General features: G+C 45.1%; 1 protein-coding gene across 1 annotated transcript; it reads left to right on the forward strand.

The window, feature by feature from the left end:
- Positions 1-27,580, forward strand: BEND4 (BEN domain containing 4). Its single transcript, XM_060147305.1, has 5 exons — positions 1-484; positions 7,679-8,245; positions 18,781-18,872; positions 23,300-23,540; positions 27,363-27,580. Exons 1-5 carry the CDS (start codon positions 1-3, stop codon positions 27,578-27,580), a joined length of 1,602 nt encoding a protein of 533 aa, XP_060003288.1.

Raw genomic sequence — 27,580 nt, forward strand, 5'->3', positions numbered from 1 at the left:
ATGGAGGAGGAGATGCAGCCGGCGGAAGAGGGGCCCAGCGTCCCCAAAATCTACAAGCAGCGCAGCCCCTACAGCGTCCTCAAGACATTCCCCAGCAAGAGACCGACGCTGGCCAAGCGGTACGAGCGACCCACCCTGGTGGAGCTGCCGCACGTGCGGCCGCCCCCGCCGGCCTTCGCGCCGCAAGCCGCGGTCTCCATCAGCAGCAGCGAGCCGCCGCCGCCACCGCAGCAGTTCCAGGCGCAGAGCTCTTACCCACCCGGGCCCGGCCGGGCCGCCGCCGCCGCCTCGTCGTCGTCTCCGTCCTGCACGCCCGCCACGTCCCAGGGCCACCTGAGGACCCCAGCGCCGCCGCCCGCGGCCCCCGCCGCGTCGTCGTCCTCATCTTTCGCCGCCGTCGTCAGGTACGGCTCGGGCCCGGCGGCAGCCGCCGCGGGCAGCAGCAGCGCGGGCGGCAACGGCGCCAGCCTGGAGCTCAGCGCAGGTACCAACTCTCGGGAGCAACTTTCCGTCCCGCCACGGGTTGGGGGAGGGGTGGGACCCGGGAAAGAGAAAGCGGGGACCGAGGACAGCCTCCCGCGCGCCTTGCCCAGCGGGGTGGGTGGGGGGTGGGAGGGGAGAGCGGGAGGCTCCCAGAGCCGGCTGAGGGAGCGTCGGGGCGTCCGAGCGCACCCCCAAGGCCTCTACGCGCCGGCAGCAACTTCTGGAGGTTCGCCGCCGCCGCGTCCGGGGCTTCCGATGGCGCGCGCGCCTCTTAACAGGTGGCTCCGCCGCTAGCGTCCCGCTCGGCGCCCGGGCAGGGGCGATCGGCGGGGCGGGGGCGGCGCGCAGGCGGGGAGTGGGGGCGGGACACCGTGGGGTGACAGTGGCGGCGGCGCGGGGAGAAGCGGGCGCTACTCTGGCCGTTCTCGGGGACGCCCTCCCTTTCCCCTCCGCTGCTTCACTTTCTCCTTCTGCTTCTTCCCTTTATCTGCCTCTCTCCTCCATTTGTTCTTCCTTCTCTTTTCCCCTTCTCATTTGCCCTCTGGTTCTCTTTTTCTCGCTCACTCTGTCGCGGTCACGCGGCTGGCCCTAGGGCTGCTTTCCTGCTTTTTCCTGGCGAGCGCGCGCTGTCTCTGCCTCTCCCTGGCCCCCTTTACCCGGCCACCCCAGAGTCCCCGCCGGTGTGTGCAGGACGCGAGGCTCCTCTGCAGCAGCCGCACGGTTGGAACTGGCGCTCGCCCCGGCGGCCGCGACTTAAGGGACGGAGACCTCCCGCCCCTCCCCCCCAGCCCCGGGAACCCCGGGCGCTCTGGGCCCCGCCGGGTGGGCGCTGCTGCACCGCGGGGTCCCAGGCCCCTTAGAAATGACTGCCTTTCGGGGAGCATCCACCCCAGGGTACGCGACTCCTGAGAAAAGCCGGCTCTCCAGCCCAGCGGCGGGGAGGGCGACGGGCTGGTGGAGAGGTCACAGCCTGGGGCCTGTGCCCAAGTGTGCTCTCTGCTCCCCTTGGACTCGCAGCCCCGTGTATCCCGCCGCTCAGAACGAAAAGTTCCTGTTCAGGCCCTTTATGGCACTTTGGAGCCCCCCAAATCCTGCATATCAGTGAATCCACGGCTTCCTTTTTTCCTAATGAAAATAGGAGCATTGTCTTGAAATGCGTTATAGATGCCTAAGCTCATGTTCTGTTGTTTGTCAGTATTTTGACACAGGAAGGATTGGTTTTGAGAAAGAAAACCTAATTACAGGTTATAGTGAAGACTTGCTCTGTCACATCCCTCACTGGCTGGGAGATGTTGGCGAGGTTTTTATGTGGATGTCCTTATTGTTTGTGAGGTGTGGTTTTTTCCCTGTATTTTAATTCCGCTGTGCTTCTATGTTCACTGTGAGGCTAGCCTACTTTCACTTTCCTCATTTTTCTTCTGTTTTCCCCCCTTCTTAGTGAGGTTTGTGTGCTCTCTGGGCTTGGGGTCTGGTTTTCTTATATACTACTTCTTGTTCACTCCTTGTTTATTTCCCGGCTCTGCTTTATCTTCCTTTATCTTTACATTGTTCAGAAGTTTGGGTCCTTTTTCCACATTCTATATTTTGCTTACTCCTTTGCACAGCCTCAGTGCCACCACGTTCATTGGGGTTTTCCCCCCTCTTTATCTGCCCAGTTCAGTCTTTAATCTCATCCTGCTTTCTCCTTTCAGTCTTTGCGGACTGTCTTTCTTTCTGTCTTCTACTGTTTTTCATACAGTATAAATCTGCCCCTTCTCATTTCCATTTTCATCCATAGTTTTAACCTTGCCTTTCCCTGCTATTTTTCCTATATTTCTTTTTTCTGCACCAGTCACTTGCTGTCCTTTCCATGGTGCCTTCTACTCTGGCAGTTGCCCCACTCTTTTATCCATAAGGAGTTTTTGCTGTTGTTGTTTCCTTCTTACCTTGTTCTGAATGTCCTCTTTTTCAGTGTTTCTTCTAACGTCCTGTTTAGTTTGTCTCTGTCCGCAGGTGGAAATCATATCACTGAATCTAAAGGAGTGGAAAGGGGCTTTTTGATGTCCCTCCAACTCCCTGTGTTTCTTATTTCCTTTTATTTTCAGTGCTGCTGCCTTTTTTTTTTTTTTAAGAGAGGTCATAGAGAGGTAGACTAGATAGCCCCAAGACAGGATGCCATGTACTTGTTGGAAAGATGGGAATTGAATGGTAGTTTTCTGCCATGCACTGAGGAAAATGGTCAGGGGCCAAAAAAAAAAAAAAAAGACCATAGTACTAGACATCATGAATTGTGGTCATACTATTAATCATTGGGGGACAAAGCCATCTCTTAACAGGCACAGTGATGTGAGTGGCCATCAGAGGGACAGTCACCTGAAGAGCTGATTGGCTCTTTGAGGAACTAGTGGTTCCACTTTGAACCAATAAGCATGTGTGTACAGACAGCCATCCTAGCACACTGGGTGGGGTAGGGGTAGGGGTGGTGATTTGCTTGTGGCACCCTCACAACAGTGGTACTGCAGGGTCTCAGGCTACCTCGTAAACTGAAAATAGTCAAAATGTCGATGAGATGAAATGAGTCAAGGATGGAAGAGAGATAACCGAGTGTCCAGAGAAAATGCAGTGAAAAGATGAAAGGGTTGAAGTGAACCTTATTTGCCATTAAGGGCCATAAACCATTGAGAGGAGAAATACATGATTAAAATAGATTTTTCAACATTCTTGTAAAATCTGCTGAAGAGTATAATTTTCCTTAAAAGCGGTAATATGCCGTGGTTCTAAAAGCCTATTTTTCCTCTGTGGGAGGCTTAGAGTTAAAACCCACGTAGATCTTGATATGCAGCCTAAATTTGGCATCAGGAAATGGGAAATTGCATCTTTAAGCAGAGTACAATCAAAAATGAATTACAATAAATCCTATATAATTGCATAGGTCATTCTCTTTAATGAGATTTTATTAACCTGACTGTCAAGCTTTTGAGGCAGGCAGATATTTTATCTTCTTCAACTGATAAAAGTGTCAGCTATAAACCACCATATAAATATTCATAAATCTACACATCTGCGGCAGCCTATCAGCATCATTCTTTTGGACATTAAAAGCATTCTAATTACTTTCTGTCTAGCAGAGCTGAAATGCTGCCTGTTATAGTATGTGCTTGGCAGGCATGATTGCTTTTGTTTGCCATCACGAATAGCAGCATCCTATTTTATATACTGATGGTCCAGAAAATATTCAGGGATTGACTGAGCAGGATGGATATTAGGAAGCACCATCTGGTTTTGATAGCACTGAGTATATTAACTCATCTGTTAATTTTTGACACATCATTGATTTATTTATTTAGAAAAATTGCATCCTGTTTTGCTGTGTTGATATTTGCCATTAGGGAAAAAAAATTGGATGGCATTTTTTTTGAAAGACATACAGTAGTTCATTGATTTAAGACAGGGGTGATGCGTCCAAAGATGCTTTCATTTTCTAACTTCTGTTTTCTGTGCCACGAAGTCCTCTCATAAAAAGAAGTTATATTAATGTTTTAAGGAAATTCTCTATTTTGAACTAGTTGCAAATCCTTTTGATAGATGTAATATATGGATACAGGGTCGTATAGGTCACAAAAATGTTTTTTCTGCCTCTGCATTTTTAGTATTAATATATTTCACCCTTTGTGGGCTAAAATCAAAAGATTACCACTAATCTTGACTACTGTGATCTCCTTCATAGAAACAGAATACTCTTGGGGATCTGCTGTGATGGGCAAATTCCATTCAAGGCTTTACTTACAAAGAAGGATGTTAAAGTAGGGAGCCTGTGTTTCATTGCTGAATTCCCATCCCTCTTCTTCACTTATCAGATTTAGGATGGATTGAACCACTTAAATTCTGAAGAAATTCTAGAAATGAAGTTTTTAATTACAAAAATAACACGGGTTCGGATTCTGGAATCAGACTGGGCACAATTTGCAACATGATATTAGATCCCGACAGATTGCACAATAAAGCAAAATAAATGAGAGAGATGTGGTCGTTTTAGAGTGCTTTGTGATTGTGATTTATTAAGATTTTACGGTGTTTAATTTTAAAGAAGTTAGGGATCAACTAGGTTGTTTTAAAGCCTCTCTATAAACTGTTGACTTTGTACTTCCTTGCCATCACTTGACTGGAACATTCTGTGCCTAGCGGGGGAAAAGAGTTGAAAAATTTCAAAATACACGTTCACACTTTGCTCAGTTAAGAATCGTGGATCAGTGGCCATTCAATCGTGTTCATATGAAAACAGAACTTTTCTCCATTTCTTAGCAATAATGGGCATCGCACAGTACTTGTGTTCTAATTATATTCTGTATGGAAAGCTGAAGCACTGCTGGCTGCAATGTGTGTTAAGTGTAAAGATTTGCCATTTCCCACCAAGTATAATAGTAATATTTTTCATCATACTCTTCAATGTATTGACATAAAATACTATTCAAATATAAGGTAGTGAAAAGAAGAGAATACAGCTTTAGGGCTACAGTTGGCATTTTTACATATATTAGTTCTGAGAACAAATTCAGAATGAAGCATTTGAAAAAACTGCAGGCAAGAACCGTTTTATGATTGTAACTATTCTCTGATATTCTGAGTGCACTTTAATACATTATCTTCATAATGTAGTATATTACATAATGATTTTTTTCTCAGCATATTACGAGTTTATCCTTCAGTCAAGAAAACAAATCATGCTTGTCTCTACATCAGATTTTTTTTTTCCCTTAAACTCTATACCCTAACGTGTTTTATCAACATGATTAAAACAACTGAGCTCCTTAGGACATTGGACAGATACATTCGAGCAGTTCTTTCTAGGCAATTCTGTTTTAGCCTTTCCTTTCATATTTTGTTCCTTTCATCAAGGTTATGTTATAGGTGTATAGGCTGTAAATCACTTGGGACTATTCTGATTAAAATGCAAACAGTAAATACAACTTTAGATCTAGAATGGGATTATAGGATTAAATGAGTGAAAACTGCTGGTGTGCGAGAATTGAGAATCGCCAATCAATATTGTCCTTTGATTTTACTAATAAAAGAACAAAAAGCCAGGAGTAAAGAAATGAGAATGCAGCATCTTAAACCTCTCCACTTGTATGGCTCAACTGTTTACTTTCTCGTTTATTCGGTTTTGGTCATTGTAAGATATAACACCCAACTCTTTGAAGTCTTTCTCCATTAAGTTTTGGTTCAAATCATGAGCTCAGTTATTCCTTTCCACCTGGCTGGGGGCAGAGTCATCATCACTTCCAGTGTTCGGTGTGCGAAATATCCTTCCCGTATCCACATCCCTTTTTCTCCAAGGCAGCAAGCCGACTTTATCTTGGCCGCTACTTCAGCCAAGTTCCCAGCCCATCTATCAGCTCTAGCCTAAAACTATACCTGGCATCTCGTTCTTTCTTTAGTACTCAAAATAATTGTGTAAAAAATAGGCCTGTGCCTAATATTTGTGGGATTCAGGGTAAGGGTACCAATGCTGTAAACTAAGATACTCTATTTATTTATAAGAGTCCCCACATGTATTCAGTAAATATTTCTAGAGATTCTGTGCTGGCCCTCAAACTCCAGTCCACTCATGGAATATACAGTCTATAAGTCTCTCCTGAACTGAGAAGAACTGGCCTCTGTGTTCTGACTTGTCATTTTTCCTGAGACATTTAGGAATGGGAGCATTTTATAGATTTGGGAGATATGAGAGGTGCTTGCTATATGCTCTGGGCTTAATGTATATTCTTATTAAATAAGTGAAATAGGAGACTTGTACCCCCTTCCCCTGATATCTTAGTTACTTCAGGAAGAATAGTAAGAAGAAACAAAGTAGAGGCTGAAGTACCACCTGGAGGTTTCTGAAGGTTGGTTTGCTGGTCATCGTCCTGGGTTTTCTAGAGAAATCAATTTCTTAATCACAGCTGTTTAGTTTGTTGTCCCCATAGAAGCCCTCAAGCATCTCACCACTTTTCACTTTTCAAGGTTATTTTTTTCCCCTCAGAAAAAAATACAGCTAGTCAACATTTCCAGAGACAGCAAGTGACTCGTTACATTTCTGTCATAAACAACGGATATCGGCATCTAGAACCTACAATATTTTGTTTGTTACCATTATTCCGCGTAGGGTGGGAGAGGAAATGAGAGGTACCCTGATAGCTCTATATAAGCCCTAAAAAAGTTATCTGTCTCTCTGTGGGTATTTATTGATATAAATAACGCGTTCTGGGTGGTGGTCCAGAAAGAAGACAGTGTTCTTGTGACGGTTACATTTAGGGTGAATTTTCAAGCCCCTTAGACTGACGACATTAAATCACATTTTCAGGACATGGGGTTTTTCTTTCTTTCTTTTTGAAGTGAACTGATTGTTTTCTGTTCGCTTTTTGCTTTCCACTGATCGACAGTTAATATGCTTTAGAATACACTTGTGGAAACTAACTGGCACCCTCAGCACATACCATTTAAGAGATTTGGTGGGAGAAGCCCTGAGAAGAGGCACTATTGCTTTTCAGATGCTGCTGCTATAGATCAAGCTAAACGTTGGCCTTGACAAGAAATCTAAGTTAGCAGATGAAGTAAAAGAATGGTGAGCACAGATGTTGGATGACACAGGCTTGCTTCGGGGCTCCTCATCATTTGCCTTGTAGGCCCACTCTTTATTTTACCTTAGACGTTTAGTGAGCTCTTCAAAAAGACTCATCGTTCTTCTCCATTTTGCATCTGGGAGCAACGTACTCTCAGCAGGGATTGTATCAGCTGATTAATAGCAAGGGCATGAGGGCACTCCAGAAATAGACGTAATGATTGCTGTAAGCCCTCCTGTCAATGAGGAGTTGAGTCTGCAGGGCTGGCTCGATTCATTAGAGTAAGGATATTAATGAAGCCAAAGGTGTGAGTTCAGACCTGTGCAGGCCGGTTAATAACCACGGAGAGGGAGTCTCTATCCGGTGCCCCCGTCTTGCAGTCCAGCCATTTCCCAGAGTCAAGTTAGGGGTGGCTCATCAGGCACCCCACCAGTCACAGAGCAGCCGGAAGCTATGCATCCTATTAGAAGTGGATGCACCATGTCACCTGTGTGTGTAGCGGGGAGGAGAAGTCCACGTTTTTGACATTTTTTAATGTTAAACTCTAGATCGAGGACCTTACTTGTCCCTTGTCTTGGCTGGCAGTCTCTGACGTGTCTTCTCTTGTATTTCAGAGAGTCGTATGATCTTGGACGCCTTTGCTCAACAATGCAGCCGAGTCCTTAGCCTCTTAAATTGTGGAGGAAAGCTTCTGGACTCCAGCCATTCTCAATCCCTGATTTCTTGCGTAAAGCAGGAAGGCTCAAGTTACACTGAAAGACAGGAGCAGTGCCCTGTTGGCAAAGGGGTCCACAGTCAGACCTCAGACAGTGTAGACATAGAGATGCAATATATGCAAAGGAAACAACAGACTTCTGCCTTCTTGAGGGTTTTCACTGACTCCCTACAAAATTACCTGCTCTCCGGGAGCTTTCCGACTGCAAACACCTCCTCGGTCAGTGAGTATGGCCACCTGGCGGACGTGGATCCTCTAGCAACGTCCCCCGTGCACACACTAGGTGGCTGGACCTCCCCAGCGACATCCGAATCCCACGGTCACCCATCCTCTTCTACGCTGCCTGAGGAAGAAGAGGAGGAGGAAGAGGAGGGCTACTGTCCTCGGTGCCAAGAGCTGGAGCAGGAGGTGGTGTCACTGCAACAAGAAAATGAAGAGCTCAGAAGAAAGTTAGAGAGCATCCCAGGTACCCTGCCCTGTTCCTTGCAAGCCACCTGCAACTCATTCCTTTCCAGTGTCCCATCCGCATGTATGTATGCACGTGTGCGTGTATGTGTGGCTTTTTGTTGTTGTTTGGGCCGGCGATGTAGAAGAGTTAGAAAAACAGGCATGCACAGTTTTAGCCTACCAGTGCCAAATGGAAATTTCAAGATGAGCCACTAGCCTTGTCCTGTGTTTAAGCCACAGTCTTCTGGGGTGTAGGCCTGAAAACTATGGTCCAATTAAAAGATGTCTCCACGGATACAAAAGTGATTCCCAGATGTAGTGCAATGAGATTGAAATGGGCCAGGTTCTGTGAGCTTGAATTTTCTTCAAAAAGTGACCCTGTTCCTTTAAAATGGCTTTTGTATTTTTAAAGACTTTGATATATGTGTTTTATTAGTCCATGAGAGAAATTAAAATGAAATGATAACTACAGAGGCAGGGCTCAGAGGACAAATGGTCTCTTCTATTCCACTAACTTCTCCCCTTTCTTGGTAAGTTTCAATAGGCATGGTCTCTTTTTAGCGTGCAAACTCCCCCTTAAAGTTAATATGCAACTGTAAACTAAAAGGAATATCTCAAAGACAGACCAGTTATTAAGCTGGTCGCAAACTAGTTGTGCTCCTGGCTAAACGCGAGGCATTGTACCGCCTCGCAGAGACACTAGATCTGCAGAGTAGTAAAGTCATCTTTATGGCAAGATCTTCTCTGGGTTGCAAAGCCATTTTTTTTCCCTATTTGGAAAGCTCCTGATTTTGCCTATATCTTTGAGGTCATTCCTGCATGTCTGTGGCTTATAAAAGACATTAAGACCTTTTTAATCATGCAGCCCATTGATAAAAATTTTTGAGCGTGTATCTACCAATGTACACATTCATTGGTTATTTACATACCTATACTTGCATACTAATATGTTCAAAATAAAGCATACATAACATATTTAAAAGTTTTAAGGCTGATCCATAAATAGAAATAGAAATTACGGTCTTTTCCTAACTCGGTGTCTTTGCACCACCCAGTTTGGCAGCTGAGGTAAAAAGAAGGAAGTGTTGAAGAAAGTTACCCGTTTGCTTATTAGAATTGCCAAATCAGAAATTTATTTTCCTTCTGTCCTTTCATTTAAGAGAATTGCCCAAATAGAGCTGAGGTTTGGCTCAGAACGTTTTGGAATTAGATTGAGTGCAGTTGTGGGAGAGAAGCAAGAGGTGAAGGAAATCCATTCTCTGTTGTTACATTTGAGCCCTGGGGTTAGATGCAGAGTCTTGGCGTTGTCCCTGCCAGGCCGGATCTGACTGCAGCAGAGAGACTGACTGGCAGGACCCAGAAGAATGCGGTGGAACCAGAGCGCTACTGGTTTCTCCGAGTCAAAGAGATATGGGTGCAGCGGACACACTGGGATTTTACAACTTGCACAGTTTCATAAATTATGTGAACTATTGGTTTTACCGCCAAAAGGGTATGTTGCATCTTACTCCCCACTCCTCTTTCATTAGGGGAGAAGATAGTGTCCTGGAGATCAGCCAGCTGCAGATCCTTGCATCAGCCATTCAGAGCTGTGGGGAAGAGTTTCAGAGTGCAAGGACAGGTGACACAAATGTCCAGAGTGTTATTGCCTAATTCCTAACCGTAAATATTTGGTGAGCCGTCTGTCCTTGGTAAACTTACCAAGCAAATTTGGGGTTCACTCCACCTCTTGTTTCCTAAATCCGTACAGATGAAATGTCTGTGTCAGGGGTAACTCATTGCTGGCCTGCCACTAATCATTGTCCTTCTCTGCTTCCCAGAAAGACGAAAATGCTGCAATTTCTTGAGTCCTCTTGATGGTCAGACATTGAATGACAGTTGTTGAAATTAGGCTAATGATCACCACTGTTACTGTGAACATTCCACCACTGTTACTGTAAAGAGTTCCCTCCATGAACTTGAACCAGTTCTATGTGGAGAGCCATGATTGCTTTAAATAATCCATACTGAAATTCAACGATATAGAGGAAACTCAGTTTGTCAATTATGAATAGAAAAAAAATAGTGTGAAATGCAGGAAAGATTAGCCATTTGTGATTACTTAACTCTTGGATTCATTACCTAGGGATACCTTAGTATTGGGCGTCAGGTTGAAAGTGCCCCTCGAGATGAAAGACTTGAATCAAAGAGAGACATAACTGCCCTCTTGCCCTCCTCACCTCCCAACCTCCATCTTTGGCTAAACAGCAAACCAGCCTGTGGGTGATCACCCAGGAATCCACTTTGGCATTCTACGAGCTGTGCCTTTGGTGTGGGCAGGGCCGAGGCGGAATCTGTTACTTTTATCCATATGAAGAAAAGTACAGCAATAATACTCTGGTTTTGTACGTAACAGGATTATTTTGCAAGCCGTAACTTTCCTGTGAGATTTGGGATCGATTTTCCCTAAGCAGTATCCGTGCTTCCCAATGATCCCAGTAGGCCTCTGTTATCCTAGAGGCCGTACATTTCCATGGAAGGACCTGGGGCTTTCTTCCTGTAGAATCTGCCCGTATGTTGTACGATCACTCTTCTTACAGCCGAGCAGGGTGGATGAGTACAAAGGGGAGAGGAGCGCGCAGCAGTTAGCGGAGGAAATAAGGTGAGCAAGATGATGGGAGCACCTGCAGTGGGTCAGTTCAGGGGCAGTGTTCCTCAGGCGCTTCCCTCTCTCTCCAGAGCCAGGCTGTTGAGCAACTCTGAGATTCCAGTTTCTTTCTTTTTTTCCCCCCCCCTTAAATAAAGCATTTATATCTGGGAGCAGTTCTTGAACTGAGAGTTCAAAAGAAATGAGCCTATTAGTCTACAGGAAAAAATGCTTTCACTTGGGTAGCTGTAAAAGGGGGAAAGGAAGGTGACAGCCCTCACTGAAAGGAGGGACCGGGGAGGGGTATTCTTTCTGGCACCACCCGAGAGGGCCTTTGTTTATTGTATTATTTGTGAAACATTCAACAAAGTCTTACTGATTATCAACTACAGGCAAACAAGGGGCTTCTAGAAAGTGCTGTCTAACTTACTTTCCAGAGTTATCTGCAGATATAGGCAATTAAATATTTTATCCCAGGAAATAGCATTAGCACATTTTCTTTTGCATTAGATTATCACACTAGAAAATAGAAAGTCTGTTTAAAAGTTTAAATTTTTTAAAAGAAAGTGAAAATAGGTTAAAAGAAGAAAAAGTCACAAAAGGAAGACATTTGGATCAGGAATACAAAGAGCTGAGAGGTTATTAAAAGAAGAATGGTAGGGCTTCCCTGGTGGCGCAGTGGTTGAGAGTCCGCCTGCCGATGCAGGGGACATGGGTTCGTGCCCCGGTCCGGGAAGATCCCACATGCCGCGGAGCGGCTGGGCCCCGTGAGCCATGGCCGCTGAGCCTGCGCGTCTGGAGCCTGTGCTCCGCAATGGGAGAGGCCACAACAGTGAGAGGCCTGCATACCATTAAAAAAAAAAAAAGAAGAAGAAGAAGAAGAATGGTGATGGGCAAACTTCTCTATGGAGAAGATGTCAGGTTAGAGTAGTCACATTTATTCAGAAAGCTTACAGTCAGCACTGGGTGAAGAGAACTCATAAGGGAGGGTGGGTATAAAATACCATATTTCATCTAATTTAAGCCCCCATTGAATGTAAGACACACCAATACTTTATGTTCCACTAAGGAAGAAGAAAAAACACTGCAAATCGTAATTGCACATTATAATTATCTTTGAACACCAAGTTCAGAGATTTAAAAATATGATAAAATGTGGGTGTTAGAAATATAAAATACTGTATGGTAATTAAAAAATCACTTCCAGGGCTCCCCTGGTGGCGCAGTGGTTGAGAGTCCGCCTGCCGATGCAGGGAACACGGGTTCGTGCCCCGGTCCGGGAAGATCGCACATGCCGCAGAGCGGCTGGGCCCGTGAGCCCATGGCCACTAAGCCTGCGTGTCCGGAGCCTGTGCTCCGCAACGGGAGAGGTCACAACAGTGAGAGGCCCATGTACCGCAAAAAAAAAAAAATCACTTCCACACTACTATATACAAAATAGATAATCAGCGAGGACCTACTGTATAGCACAGGGAACTGTACTCAGTATTTTGTAATAAGCTATAAGGGAAAAGAATCTGAAAAAGAATATATATGTGTGTGTGTATATATATATATATATATATATGTAAACTGAATCACTGTGCTGTACACCTGAAACTAAGACAACATTGTAAATCAACTATACTTCAATAAAATTTAAAAAATAATAACTTCCAAAGTAAAATAATTATGACACATTAAAAATACCTTGGGCTTCCCTGGTGGCACAGTGGTTGAGAGTCCGCCTGCTGATGCAGGGGACACGGGTTCGTGCCCCGATCCAGGAAGATCCCACATGCCACAGAGCAGCTAGGCCCGTGAGCCATGGCCGCTGAGCCTGCGCATCCGGAGCCTGTGCTCCGCAACGGGAGAGGCCACAACAGTGAGAGGCCCGCGTATCGCAAAAAAAAAAAAAAAAAAACCTTGAAACTTTCTAAGTGCCAAATATAGAGAAGATACACTTATTGTTGATATTAGTAAAGAACTTTCTACTTTCTAAAAAGTACATTTATGATCATCTCAATTTATCTTCATAACTCCAAACAAAAATTAATATTCCCATTTTACAGACAAAGAGGTTGCAACCTGGACAGGTAAAGTCTGTGGCAGACCTCAAATTAGAATCGAAGCCTCTTGACTCCAGAGCTAGTTTATTACCCTCTTCCACCCTCAAAATGTAGTCGATTCTCATTATTCACAGTCGTTCTATTCTGTAAGCTGTGAGCACTGAATCAGCAAGGCATTACTCTGAGGGGAAATACAGACCTCGGTTCCCGAGAGCCTCTGGTTGCAACATTTTCGTCAGCCAATCACAAAACGTCGTTTTAAGTATGTTTTTGTTTAACGAGCCCTTATTTAATATATAGTATTAGTTGGTTAACACTGAATTCACAGCCAGCAACGCTGTGACTCAAGCCTGAACAAAGCTTATCTAACACGCATTTTCCCCTTGAAGCACATCACAGCCTTGCGCTCAGGAACACTTAGACACCACTTCAACTCTCCGTTTGGGGCCCCTTTTAAACAGCGAAATCACCAAGCAGAAAAGGCACAAAAATGCAAAAACCATGGCACTAAACAGAACATGAAAAGAACCCTTGTTATCGTATGAGGGCTGAAACGAGCAAGCCAAGTGTTACCTTGTTCAACCTCAGCTGGGGGTGCGTGATTCCAGAAATTCAGATTCTCAGTGACCAGCCAAAGTCCGCAGTGACCGCAAGAGCACCCCAAATACAGATTTGACCGTTACAAATACATTTTAGCGAGTAGACAAATTTGCAGGTCCAGAACCTGCAAATAATGAGGATCAACTGTACTAACTCAGGAGGCTACAAACTAGAGAATTAACCTTGGATTACGTACAAAGTGCTGGTCCTAGGTAAGGATATTCTACGTACGAAGATTTTAAAAAGATAAATCGGTGTCTGTTTTTGGATAACTAGTTTTGTAAGAACAAAAAGCCCTTGGAGTAAGTGGTGTCGCAGTGCCAGTGCTCTCCCGTGCTCGTGCCACCCTCCAGCCCACGTGCCCAGAAGTGCCTGTGGGAGAAGGCTCAGGTCGACTTCTGGTCCCGAGAAGCACATTGATCATGCTTAACGTGCGCGTTCTAAGGAGAAGGAATGTTCTGAGTAAAAAACTAGAGCGAGTGATAGGAACAGAGAGCAATAAAGGATTGAGTTCTTTTACTCAGAATTTGGTAGAAGTCAGCACGACTGTTGGCGGTAGCTGTGAGACCGAGGGACACAGAACAGCGTGGGCTGAAGAAAATGGCCCTGGAGTCAAACCTGGGTTTGGATTTCTGCTCCTGCCACGTGCTATCTGTGGTTTTAGGCAACTTACTTAACCATACTGAGCCTCGGTTTCCCCTTTCTGTAAGGTGAGGTTAATAATACTGGAATGCTGGAAGTATTAAGTTCATTAAGTAGCAACCGAGTGCCTGCTAGGTGTTCCAGGAAGCACTCAACAAAGAGCAACCTTAAGAAACAGAGAGGCAGGGGGCTTCCCTGGTGGCGCAGTGGTTGAGAGTCCGCCTGCCGATGCAGGGGACACGGGTTCGTGCCCCAGTCCAGGAAGATCCCACATGCCACGGAGCGGCTGGGCCCGTGAGCCATGGCCACTGAGCCTGTGTGTCCGGAGTCTGCGCTCCGCGACGGGAGAGGCCACAACAGTGAGAGGCCCGCGTACCGCAAAAAAAAAAAAAAAAGAAACAGGGACATGGTCCTGTGCCTGATCATACAGAAATCTTAAGTGGTTTTCTCAGATTGTTGATGGTAGCCTTACCTTGTAAAAAGGTCAGCATTCAGTTAGTTACCCAGGTTGGGAGCCGCAGTTCCATCCATAACCATCTCTCTCCCTCCTTGATGTCAGCCTCCTCTCCTCTGGATTCCACCTCGTACATACCCACCGGTATGGGGTCCTCCCCCCTCTCCCCATTGCTTTCATCCAGGCCTGTTTCACCATATGGACTCTTGCGATAGCCACTCAACTCCCCCAGACGCCAGGCTCTGCCAACTGAAAAGGCCCACGTCACCCACTGCTGAAAAGCCTCTATTGGCCCATGGAGTAAACTCCAGCCCCCTCAGTGTGGCACGTGACATCCTTCACTGCCTGAGTCTTCCTGTTCATTTTTGGAGACTCGCCCCTCAGTTCCCACCATACACCGAGTGTTCCAACCCCTCTGGACAATTTGTGATTCCTGAGCCGCTGTGCCCTTGCTTCTGGTCTTCCCTTAACTCCTGCTGTCCTTCCAACATATCCTCCTTTTCCCCACTCGAGAAACTCCTCTTCAGCCATCAGTACCCAGGTCAGGCGACACCTGTCCATAACAAGCCCTCCCCCAGTTTCCCGGCAGAATTAACCACTTGCTGTCGTACATCATACTTGCTTCTGTTGAAGTCTGTATCAGGGCCAGTTTTTACTCTCTGTGTGTCTGTCTCTTCTGGGGTCTTGATACGAGGAGAGGCAGGCTGTGTAAGGTCCTTGAGGATAGAGACTAAGTCACAGTCATCCTCATAACCCCGATTCCCAGCCCAGTGTCAGGCACGTTCTGTTGTAGCAGCTACACACGTCAATTAAATTAAACAGAGACAGGACATTGTGATAATCAAGAGAATTACCGTGCGTCTGTAGGCTGAGTAACACTTAAAGCTCATTGTTTATTTCTAGACATTTACAATTGCGGAACTTATACTTTATGGAGACGGTATGAATAGGACACTTGAAATAAGCACACAGATGGCATGGTCGTCAGAGGACAGTAAACAATTTCAATCTCCCTATAAAATTGTATGTGGTATACTTGGAGGTAAATGTTTTGAGTCTTTAAAAAACAATTATAGGGCTTCCCTGGTGGCGCAGTGGTTGAGAATCTGCCTACTAATGCAGGGGATACGGGTTCGAGCCCTGGTCTGGGAAGATCCCACATGCCGCGGAGCAGCTAGGCCTGTGAGCCACAACTACTGAGCCTGCGCGTCTGGAGCCTGTGCTCCGCAACAAGAGACGCCGCGATAGTGAGAGGCCCGCGCACCGCGATGAAGAGTGGCCCCCGCTTGCCACAACTAGAGAAAGGCCTCACACAGAAACGAAGACCCAACACGGCAAAAATAAATTAATTAATAAACTCCTACCCCCAACATCTTCTTAAAAAAAAAAAAACAGTTACATAGCAAAGTAGATTAAATAATGCTTGAGGAACAAGAAGAGAAACTGATCAAGATGTTAATGCAATGATCTGCCAGGAAAATTAGGTACTCGAGACCCAAGCACCCTTAATATAGGCAAAAACAGAATCAGAGCAGTTCTCCTTGGAAGGCCCTTACTTAAGAGTCTCCCAGACAGTACAGCCGCCAACTGTGCAGAGTCAATTCAGTAGCTAAGTCTTCCTGGCCTTCGGCCTTGTGCCCAGATACCACCCACAGGACCCACTTGCCTTCAGGAGAGCCTTGCAGCCAGTAAAGTCACATGAAATTCCACTTTCTTCCAGCGCATGTGCATCAGCCGGCCTCGCTCAGGGCTTAGCACTGCTGCCTAAATACTGGGGGTGTAGGGATGGGAGAGTCGTCCTCCAAGCCCTTCCAGGGCTACACAGGCAACACTGAAGGTCATATATAGCAAAGGAAGGGGAGATGACAGTCATGTAGACATTCTTCAAACAACTTCTAAGTAGTTATAATCCATGCCCACTGTAGAACTTTTTTTAAACTGGTTTTTACAAGGATGATAAAGGATAAAGGTAATAATAACTGCCCTAATTCTGTTACCAAAATATAATCATTTTAAATTATTAACACTTCGGTTTATTTCTTTCCAGTCTCTGTGCACATAATTATTTTTAACATGGTTGAGGTCATACTGAATATTCAGTTTTGTAAGCGTTTTTGTGCTTCACTTAAACACTTTTTCCCTAAACAAATGTAAAGTATGGATAAAGTATCAGAAGAAGTTTCATTCAAATCTTAGTCAGTGAGTATTTACAAATTTTACTAAAACTTCCAAACTAAATTCAGGGTAATACCTCTCACATGTCACTTGGAAAAGCAGTGACGTATACACAGTTGCATTGCTGCTACCGAGATCCTTCTTTTCAGCAATGTGTAGAAGGGACTCACGCACAGGAGTTAAATGGAGTCCCAGAGGCCACACAGCTAATGAAAAGCCAGAACTCAACAGCAAACTTGTTTCCTGTCTCCGTTAGCTTCTCACGGCTTCTGCTTTTTTCCTGTAATCCGTGCCCATTGCCAGAAGATACATTCTCACTCACTGAGAGCAAAGTGGGTTAGACTGTTTGTTTGTGGAACTCTAGTAATGTGGGAAATTCTTGTTTGTCATTCAGTTAACTTGCTCAGACTTTTTGGTGAACACTGCATACCCTAGCAGAAATGGTGTGGTTTAGAAAGTGGATTTTCTAGCTCTCAGTGACTCAGAGTCTCTACTCAGCCATACCCAGGGTGAAAGTGTCTGTCAGAACATAGAATTGTTGGCCAGTAAGTGCGCCCCTTAAAAGGAACTTGGGCAAGGTCTGGAAGAATTATAAATAAAACAAAGGGTTTAGTTACATCAGGGTGGGCTCTAAAGGTACCTCTAATTTCATCATCCTATTTCATCATTTAATAGGATGATGAAATTAGAGGTACTTGACAGGTTTTATTCAACTTTGGTTTAATAAAAGTCCTACTTCAAACTGATACACACGTGCCTTCTTTTTGTTGAAGGCACAATCTTGCGGTTGTCCTGAAACTGCTTCTTTAATTTGAAGAATATATTCAAATGACTATACAAGAGTGACCTATGACACAGGTCTGTAAGACACAAGTCTATAAGGATGTTATTTAAGAAAATATTTTTTGGCAAGAAGAAAAATTTCCTAACCTACTTCTACTTCTTATCATTCAAATTCTTCAGAAGGATGGTGATGTAGTTTTTGATTTATGTTGCAATGTGATGTCACCTGAAAAACCCAGAGCTGTTAGCAGGAGATAAAGATAATTTCAGTTTGCTCTCAAAAAAGTGCTGAGAAAAATGAAGTGAAGAAGGCTCAGTGGTGATACTTTAAAATGAGGGTTTAGGTTAAATATTTATTATTTTCTTCAATGTGACAAAAACATCTTAAGAAAACACACAGCCAAGACAGATGATGGCAATAATTCGTATCCGTTAGGTTATTTACTAAGTTACCAAGACCTTTAAAAGCAATCAGTTAATACTCTGGAAAGGGCTCTAATATAAATCTTAAAATATAAGAATTATTTATGCAATGGTACAAAAAAAAGTCAGACTCTATGTTGGGTTAACATCTGTTCTGTTTTATTGTGATTATTCAGTGATTCTGTAAGACTGTGCCTCACAAAATATAGTGCAACAGTTAATGAAATACATAATAACCGAATCTGAATTGGACCAGATCAGGTGAGTTTCTGGAGAGGGGAGGAGTGAGACACTTACCAGAAAAACTACATGTGTCTGTGTCAGGAAGCAGGTCTAAAGTGCATGGCTTACTGCTTTACTGAAGAACTAGGAACGAATGGCACTACAAATGAACATTATATCATTGATCCAAAACCAGTGAAACATTAGTTTTCAGTACTTTAATTTTAAAAAGTACCGTCGGGTGCTAATGTTCCAACTTGAGTCAAAGAAGACACGTCTCTTCTGTGAGTTGTTCAGTGTGATATCATTATTATTAACCCAAATTCATCTTAGAGTAGGTTTGACTTAAAAGTTTTCAGTGAGCTGTGCGGAGCCTAAAAATTCTCCCCGAACCATAGCATCTGTTCTATATTTACAAACTGAAATAACTACAGATGTCAAATGAGAGAAGATTCTATTTCCTTTAGAAAATGAGTCTTTTTTTTAGAAGTTTGCATCAAAAATCTTTTTAAACCTTAAAGCTTTTTATTTTCCCAGCACAAAATAGCTAATGTGCAATTGTTGCAATTTCTTCTACCCAGTGCCCTGCCAGACGGTTTTAGACTACCTGAAGACGTTGCTTCAGCACTACAACCAGCTTGTGATCCCACAGCCAGCCGACCAGCCGGCCGAGGTAGGTCTCATTCCGTGTGGAATTTCCTTAAGATGAAGCACCCTGGTAGTTTACCCATGTAGATATATACCAGAACAGATTGGCTAGCAAAATACATGTTTGACTCTGAGGTTTATGGGTGAGTATATATCCTGTGGAGAAAGATCATGCGTCGTGAAGATTCAACTCTGTACTCTGAGGGGGAGAAAAAGACATAGTTTAAATCCTGCGGGCAAGTCTCCCCCCATTCTTTTGGCACAGAGAACCCACCTGTCGTTCCCTCAGGCGGAGCCAGTGTTTGTTCCAAGTCTTCCCACCCTGAAAATCAGCCCTCCTTTGATTCTCCCTCCATCCCTCAGTGCTTATCTTTTCTTTCTCCTTCCATCACCCGAAGCATCCTATCGGCACCTTCATCCTACACCACGACACATCCCGCTCCTTGAAGGTTGGGCCCAGGTCTCGTCCCCATTGGCATCCCCAGTGCGTGTCATCGAAGGCATTTGCTGAATGGGGACCTCATTCTTCTCCGTGATTAAACACTTGAAAGACTGGTGTATATTCATTGCTCCACTCTCAGTTCTCCTTTGCCCTCCCCTGCCTCCGTAATCCGGCTCCACCTCCACGACGCAGCGAATGGTCTGCGAGAGCCCCCCCAGCCTGCTACTCTCCCAGTTGTCCAGTCCAGGGGCCCATTTTCCAGCCCTCGTCATCCGCAGGGCCTCACCCCTCCTCCAGCTGCTCCCTTTCTCTGGGCCTTTGTGTCAGGACTCTCTTGTGGTTCCCCGTCCGTTTCTTATTAAGCTTTAAGGAGTTTTCCAACCACCGTTCTCTGGACTTTGACCTTTCATCTCTGCACTACCTTTCTCTGCTCAGTTACGCTCTCTCTGAACATCAACCATGTGTGGATTTACGAGTCCCAAATTTAGATCTAGACCCCAATCCCCAGGACTCGACTCCAGACCATTGTGTCCTACTGCCTGACCAGTGGAACTCACCATGCCTCCTCTGAATACCCATCGTTACTCCTGTTTCCTCTTCAATAAAAGCAGCACCAACCCTGGGCAGAAACTTTTGAGGCATCACAGACTCTTCCTCTTCCTCATTCCTGACGGTCACGTTGAACAGTCTCTTGTCTCTAGTTCATTCTCAGTCACATGTCACCTGGGCTGTCGCGGTAGATTCTTTCTTCTCCGTGCTCCACACTGGAAAGTTATTTTTCTAAAATACAGATCCAAAATAAATGTCACATGCTTAAAATCCTTTGCTCCCTAAAATAGGGTCCACATTTTATTTTTTTTTAACCGACCCCTCTTTTAAACCCGAAGTCTTTCCAATCATTTTCTTTCCTTTTTTTTTTTTTTTAATTTATTTATTTTATTTGGTTGTGCCGGGTCTTAGCTGCAGCAGGTGGGCTCCTTAGTTGTAGCTTTTGGGCTCCTTAGCTGCAGCATGCATGTGGGATCTAGTTCCCTGACCAGGGATCAAACCCAGGCCCCCTGCATTGGGAGCTTGGAGTCCTACCCACTGCGCCACCAGGGAAGTCCCGGGTCCACATTTTTTAACTTGACATTTCTATTATACAAAAAGCACATCTGAAAAGCCCACTTCTTCCAGAAGCTCTTCCTGATTGCCACACTCCTCTGTGCTCAGAGAGCACATTGTTCATGAGACTAAATCAGAACTTACTTAAAAGTTAATATACACCTCCATCTTCCATCTGGATATGACTCTATGTAGACATTAAATAAGTGCTATTCAAATTGGTTTGTTCAGAGTGACTTGACAATAGGTCAGAATTGGTATAGGTCACCAATACCCTTTTGGTGGCTAATATGAAGAGAATTCTATAAAAATATAAAAATAAGGGAAATATCTACATTTCCTCCAGATAGGACTATTTAAAACTTTATTACCCATCATCATCGTTATTACTATATTATTTTTATTGTCATTTCAGGCAAATGAGCATCTTCTCAGTAGTATTATTTAATCATATTTGATTTCTGTTAGCTGTGCTGAAACAGCATGGGTAACCTCATCCACAGCACAGAGCAGTGTGAGTTGTTTGGGGCTATAAATGACTTTCTCTCCTTCTCCTTCTTCCTTCCTCCTTCCTTCCTTCCTTTCTGCCTCCTTCCCTTTCTTTATTTCTTGAAAATGGCCTCCAAATGGTATTTCTACATTTTGAAAGGGCTGTTGAGTTCTTCTGCAGGAGTGGATGCTTTCAAGCTTGGAGAGGGCACCTTCCCTGGATTGCCAGCTCTCTCATCTCAAGTACCTCCCATCTTGAAATAGCCTCAGCTCTGGTTTTAGGGGCAACTCTGAATTTGGGGACAGGGTTCCCAGCTGTGCCTTTTGACTTGTGAGACTTTGGGAGAGGATTTAACCTTCTTGGCCAAACAGCCGCGGGCATTCTGGCTTGCCAGATGAGCTCACACACCCGAGGGAAAGCTGTTTTTAAAACATACAGCGGGGCTTCCCTGGTGACGCAGTGGTTGAGAGTCCGCCTGCCGATTCAGGGGACGCGGGTTCGTGCCCCGGTCCGGGGAGATCCCACATGCCGCAGAGCGGCTGGGCCTGTGAGCCATGGCCGCTGAGGCTGCGCGTCCGGAGCCTGTGCTCTGCAACGGGAGAGGCCACAACAGTGGGAGGCCCGCATACCGCAAAAAAAAGAAAATTAAGAACTCTTCATTGTAGCCACTGGTATTGAGTGTCTGCTCCATGCCAGCCGCGGTAGTATTTACTGCATCAGTCACCCACCCGATGGATGTTCACTGCACCTAGTATATGTCAGGCACTGTTCTTCCTTGCTATCTGCCTCCTCCTCCCCCCAGCCATAACCTTCTGTTCCTTATCTTTGTGGAGGACACCCCCGTTGCACCTGGGAATCATCTTCACTCCTCAGTCCCCCGTACCCTGGCTCAGTGGATTGGTTGCCTGACCACCTTGGTTTTACATCTCTCATCCTCACTTCTCCATCGGCACGGCCCATCGCTCCAGTCGTCCCTCCATCTCTCCCCTCCTGCTGTGAAACAGCAGCCTGGGCTGAAGGACCCTTCAGAACCTCTGGGCTCCTACCCATCTTTTGATCACACGTAGTACACAGAGCCAAGGGTTGGTTTATGCTCCCAAGTACTCGTATTTTAAACCCATGATAATTTAGTTCTTCCCGTGTTATAGATGGGGAAACTTTGGTCCAACAAGTTAAAGTAATTTGCTCAAGAAACAACAAATAAAACCCAGAACCGAGATTTAGTTCAAACCCAGGCTGACTCTAAATTCAAACCACAAACCACCTCCCTCAGCTGCTTCCCTTAAAAAGGACACAAAGTCACACTCCTGCTATTTCAAGGGAGTATGAATGCTGCGGTGATGAGTTTCCATGGTATAATTCAGTCACAGTTTCATGGCCATACCTGCTGCCTCTTTCTTTCCTGTTGGCTCCTAAACCATTTGCCCTTCTCAGAGCTTAACTGAACAGAGCACTTTTTTAAATTAAAACCTATCAGTTCCAAATAGTGCCAAATTTATAACCTGTAGTAAATTTGCAGAGTTGTAAAACTGAGTGAGTTTCCCTTCTTTATTTTGTACACCTTAATTACTGGGGAAGAAGTACATTAAAGCTGAGATCATGGGTTAATTAATTTGCCCTGGACTGTAGAATTTTATGGACAACCAGAGCTAAAATAATGGTCGTGTAGGTGCAATTGACTTAAACATGGCTTATAAATGTTACAGAAATTCCTGTAATTAGTCCCAGTGCAACTATTTAGCCTGGGAATTTTATAGCAGACATAAATTATGAAGGTGAAAAGTAAGAAAAATTTTGAGTTGACATAGTGGCATTTGCAGAAGCTATAATTTGAGAAAACTTGTTTTGCATTATTATTAGTGATTTTTGTTTGTTTCCACAATGCCCCCTCTTTAAAATTCACTGTTTAATGTTTCCACTGAAATACAATGGCTATTAGATATTAGGTGCATGAAACACAAAAAAATACCTTATGGAAGTAGCCCACCAGCATCATTTCTAAAAGTACTTAACCGCCAACCAAAGGATGAAGAGACCTGTTTGATCACACTCTTCAAAGTCATTTTTGCATATTTTAATAGATTGAAAAGGAAAGTTACAGGTTATATTTAAATAGTGTTCCCTGTCATTGGATCTTGACACATTTTAACCTACCTGTTAAAATGCAAGTTATAAATAGCTCCTCTTTCAAAGGTGTTCATTATACCTCATTGGCTCTTGTTATAGAAAATGCAAATGTAATTTGAAAAGTGCCCCGTTCTGAGTGTGAGCAATTACTTGTGCTCTTCAGTACCTGGTTCATTGTCAGTATAGCCACTTGGTTAAAAAGCATGTTTGCCTTTGAAATGGAGATCGCCTGGGCTGCTGGCTGGCTGGCCGGCCAGGTAGGTAATGAGAAAATATTTCGCTTTTCCAGGGAAGCAAGCAGCTGTTGAACAACTATCCTGTCTACATAACGAGCAAACAGTGGGACGAGGCTGTAAATTCTTCAAAGAAAGACGGGAGGCGGCTCCTTCGATACCTCATCAGATTTGTTTTCACAACCGATGAGCTTAAGTACTCATGCGGCCTTGGGAAAAGGAAAAGGTCAGTGCAGTCAGGAGAGACAGGTCCTGAAAGACGCCCTCTGGATCCAGTTAAAGTAACATGCCTCCGAGGTACTGCATCCTTCCACTCAGTGTCCATCTGTGATCTCATTTCACCGCATTGGCTGTGGCTCCCCCGTGCAAGTGTTCAGCCTTTACTGTATTTTGGTTTCTTTCCGCTGAGACGTTATAGGCTTCATGTGGCCCATCTCCTTGGTATCAAGAAGTCCTTTAAAAATTCTTCGTTTGCTTTAGCACTTAATGGCACATAGCACTGCATAGCACTTCATGTTTCACGCTTTAAGTTCAGATTTTCTTTGCCGCCCGGGAAGTCGACCTCCAGCAAAGCTGGAGCACTTGGGGAAAGCACAGAGGAAAGGAAGCCGAGGAACCTCAAAAGTTATCCCAATTTCATTTGCAGCCTATGACGCCCTCCCCCAATCTAGCTACCTTCTCAAGAATACTTGGCCCAACTCCTTAAATTTATTTAGAATCAATTTTCCTTAGGCTTAAAGTATTTCTCGCCCACTCAGATTTTATTCTGTTCGGTTTTTTTTAAAGTTTCTGTCTTAAAAAATACTACTCAGATAATACCATTTCCTCAGCATTAACAGCTGATTGCTTTGCAGCTGATCCACACTACGGATAGGCCAGGCAGAGGGTAAGGAGGTGTATACGGTTGATGCAGTGGGTGCAAATAAACACAGACAAGTGGAAACACTATAGTGCCAACAAAAGCGCATTCACACCTGAAAAATCCATTGCAAATAGCTCAGATGTTCACCTATACAGTTCAAGAGTGATCTTATTGGTTGGAAAGACAATAAAGATTTACTCTGGACAGGGATCAAAATATTTCCTGGTGAAGAAATCACACTGAAAAACCTCATCACTGATAAGGCCTTAGTCATCAGAAGGGACACTCACTCCTGCACCCCTCTGGGCCTGCCCACAGGGACTGTCAGCGTGCCTAAGGTGCCTGTGTAGTATTTGTTAGTAGCGGAGATCCCCAGACCCACCCTGAACTTCTGATTCAGCGGGTCTGGCGTGAAGACAGGGGAGGCACGCGTTACTGCACCTCACGACCACCCCAGGTGATTGATGCTGGTGGCCTAGACTTGAGAAAACCACCTAGAATGAAAACACCAGCATTAAGTCAGCACAGGTATGCTGGAGCACCCCCTGTTGGCCAGTCTGAAAATTCTGCTTACTCAGAGTGACTGGGTAATGGAAATTTCCAGGGGCTGTCTTAGCAAACTAGCCATAGTTTCCTTTATTCCCCAGCATCAGAGCAGACGGAGGCAGCAGAGGCAGTGGTGAGCTTGGGGGCTGTCCTGAGAGCCCGCTCCGCGAGTACTCTGGAAGTTGCCCTGAGGCTTACAAGGGAATCAGGATAAGGGGCCCCACTAAGGTATCCCTTTCCAGAAGTCCTTGTTAAACAATTTATATTTTAACAAGCAAGTCAGTGAAACTGAGGGATTAATATACGTCTCAAAGCACTAGTGTCAGTGCTGCGGGACCCACTGTGACACAGATGCAGCCCGGGCTGCCTGACCAGAATGTGCACTCTCCAGCAGGGAGAGCTGGGCAGGACGCACAGGCTTCCACCCGCCCATGGGTGGAGAATGCATAGGAACTGCTGATTGTGTCGGGGCGGCTGGTTAGAGCATTTATGTCTGTCCCAAAGGCTGAAATCCTGGGGCCTTCCTGTGACCTAAATGGGATTCCCCTCCTGCAGGTTTATGCTTGCTGACTCCCAGGGTGGACACCCTTGTGGTCAGCAAGATTAGAATGGCCAAGGAAGCCTCAGACAGTTGGACACTTCAGGGATGGAAAGCAGGGTGCTTCGGGGAATGAAATCAAATTCTAGGCTGGCCTGTCCCCAGGGTGGTTTGACCCCGGAAGGAAGGGGGGGTCAGTGATGTGAGGACACTTCCTATCCGTGTAACAGAATGAGCTCTGCTTTTAGCCTGTAGTAGTCTGACACAACGTTAGGGGAAGTCCTGTTGCAGCAGCGGGCACTGAGGAGGGGGAGGGGGAGGGAGGTGTCACAGAGCAGCACGTTCTTAGAGGGGCGGGGCTGCGGCATCCTCAGCAGTTAGCCTTGACTTCCTCTCGTGGATACTTGGAGTCTTTCATTTCTCTGTGTTCATATGAGAGTGGGGAATCTGGAGAGAGAGAAACTGCTTAAACAGTTATTGCATACTCCCTGAACACATGAGGTAGGGAACCTGAGGAAGACAGAGGAAGAGAAAACAGAATGCCTGGATTCTGGAGTTGATAGCCTGGCTGGAGATGATTTGAGGACATAATGAATAGCCGTGAATGCAAGGAAAATAATAGGGAGAGGACTAGATATTTGAGCACTCATGGTCCCAGAACACCTCCTTTCTCTCTGCTCAGCATTATAATGACCACGACCTAGGTTTGAAAAGCATCCTTCGGTGTTCCCTAAGCCTGTAGCCCAGCATAGGCCATCTGGTTCCTGACAGTTTTGCAGGGCGAGGAGCTGAATAAACACAGTTGTGTCCCCCAGGAGGGCCGCTAGGGCTGGGACTTAGGCGAGGTGAACGAGTCTCTCACCTCAGGCATGGAGTTGAAGGGGATGCCCCTGCGTCTCTGCCAAGATGGGCACAGTTCAGTTCATGGGATTTTTCGGGTCCAGGTACTTAAAAGCATCAGCTTCCACGGGCAAATAGGGTCGGGATTTTACAAATAAATTTCAGACAAATCCAGTCCTACAGCCAGAACCATTGTCTTGTAGAGGGAGCAGTGCTGGCGAAGAAATGGTGTGTAAATGGCAGTCACCTTGAACTTTCAGTCAGCTGTGAAAAAAAGCACAGTTTGACTTAGAACTTTTCCCAGAATGCTCATTTCAGTCGAACTTTTTCCATTTCAGTTTACAGATGTCCATATTAAAATAGCTGTGTAGGGGCTTCCCTGGTGGCGCAGTGGTTGGGAGTCCGCCTGCGGATGCAGGGGACACGGGTTCGTGCCCCGGTCCGGGAGGATCCCACGTGCCGCGGAGCGGCTGGGCCCGTGAGCCATGGCCGCTGAGCCTGCGCGTCCGGAGCCTGTGCTCCTCCGCAACGGGAGAGGCCACAGCAGTGAGGGGCCCGCGTACCGCAAAAAAAAAAAAAAAATAGCTGTGTAGGAACTATACATGTCCCCTGACTCCCTGAGAAAGTAGAGGAAGGGTTAATGTGAGCTCAACCCAAGGGAGGCCAAGTTTGTTTCATTGGAGTCTGAGCTACTTTTTGTATATTCTTTCTTCCAGGCATGCTAATTGCTTTCTGGTGATATTAAATATTTAGAGGAAAAGTCATCTAAAAAATATTTGTCAGTACACTTATAGATATCACAATTAGAGAAATAAAGTATAGCCTGTAGTAACATTTTAAGAATGTGAAAACCTGAACCAAAACTTAGGCAATTTCTTATTCATTGAGATTTTATTTTTTTGCACTTAATCTACACATCAGTAGCTGGTTAAAGAATACCATCTGATGATATTTGCTGTGCTTCTGGAGATACTTAACGTTCTAAAAATGTGAGCATGTTAACAACAGGGTTTTGAAATGTACTCTTAACTTTTTTTTTACCAAGCATGGTGCATACCACGCCTCGCAACTCAAATTTACCTTTCATAGCAATCGTGCCTTAGAGGGATTCACTCTCACTTATGTAATTTTTACTTTTGCACCTGAGTAGAAAATGTGTATGGCGTAAGTTGGGTCTAATAAGAGACATCATCATGGCATTACATCGGATGTCCCATAAAGCTTTTCTTATAGAGCTTCTGTTAAAGTTTAAGCAGCCTTCCTATCATTCGCTGCAAAAACCAGCTGTTTTTCTCTCTCTCTTTTTTTTTTACTGTTGTGTGTATTCCTACAGAATTCATTAGGATGCACTGTACCTCCAACCCCGACTGGTGGATGCCCTCGGAGGAGCAGATAAACAAAGTGTTCAGTGACGCTGTGGGTCACGCTCGGCAGGGGCGGGCAGTGGGGACTTTCCTGCACAACGGAGGCTCCTTTTATGAAGGGATCGATCACCAGGCTTCCCAGGATGAAGTCTTCAGTAAAAATTCCCAGGATGGGTCTGGTGATTAG

Source organism: Lagenorhynchus albirostris, chromosome 4 (assembly GCF_949774975.1).
Source record: "Lagenorhynchus albirostris chromosome 4, mLagAlb1.1, whole genome shotgun sequence".
In the NCBI taxonomy this organism is placed as follows: Eukaryota; Metazoa; Chordata; class Mammalia; order Artiodactyla; family Delphinidae; genus Lagenorhynchus; species Lagenorhynchus albirostris.

Coding starts and splice junctions, on each gene's coding strand:
- BEND4 (XM_060147305.1), top strand. CDS start 1: ATGGAGGAGGAGATGCAGCCGGCGGAAGAGGGGCCCAGCGTCCCCAAA. Junction 485..7,678: donor CAGCCTGGAGCTCAGCGCAG/GTACCAACTCTC, acceptor CTTGTATTTCAG/AGAGTCGTATGATCTTGGAC. Junction 23,541..27,362: donor TAAAGTAACATGCCTCCGAG/GTACTGCATCCT, acceptor GTATTCCTACAG/AATTCATTAGGATGCACTGT.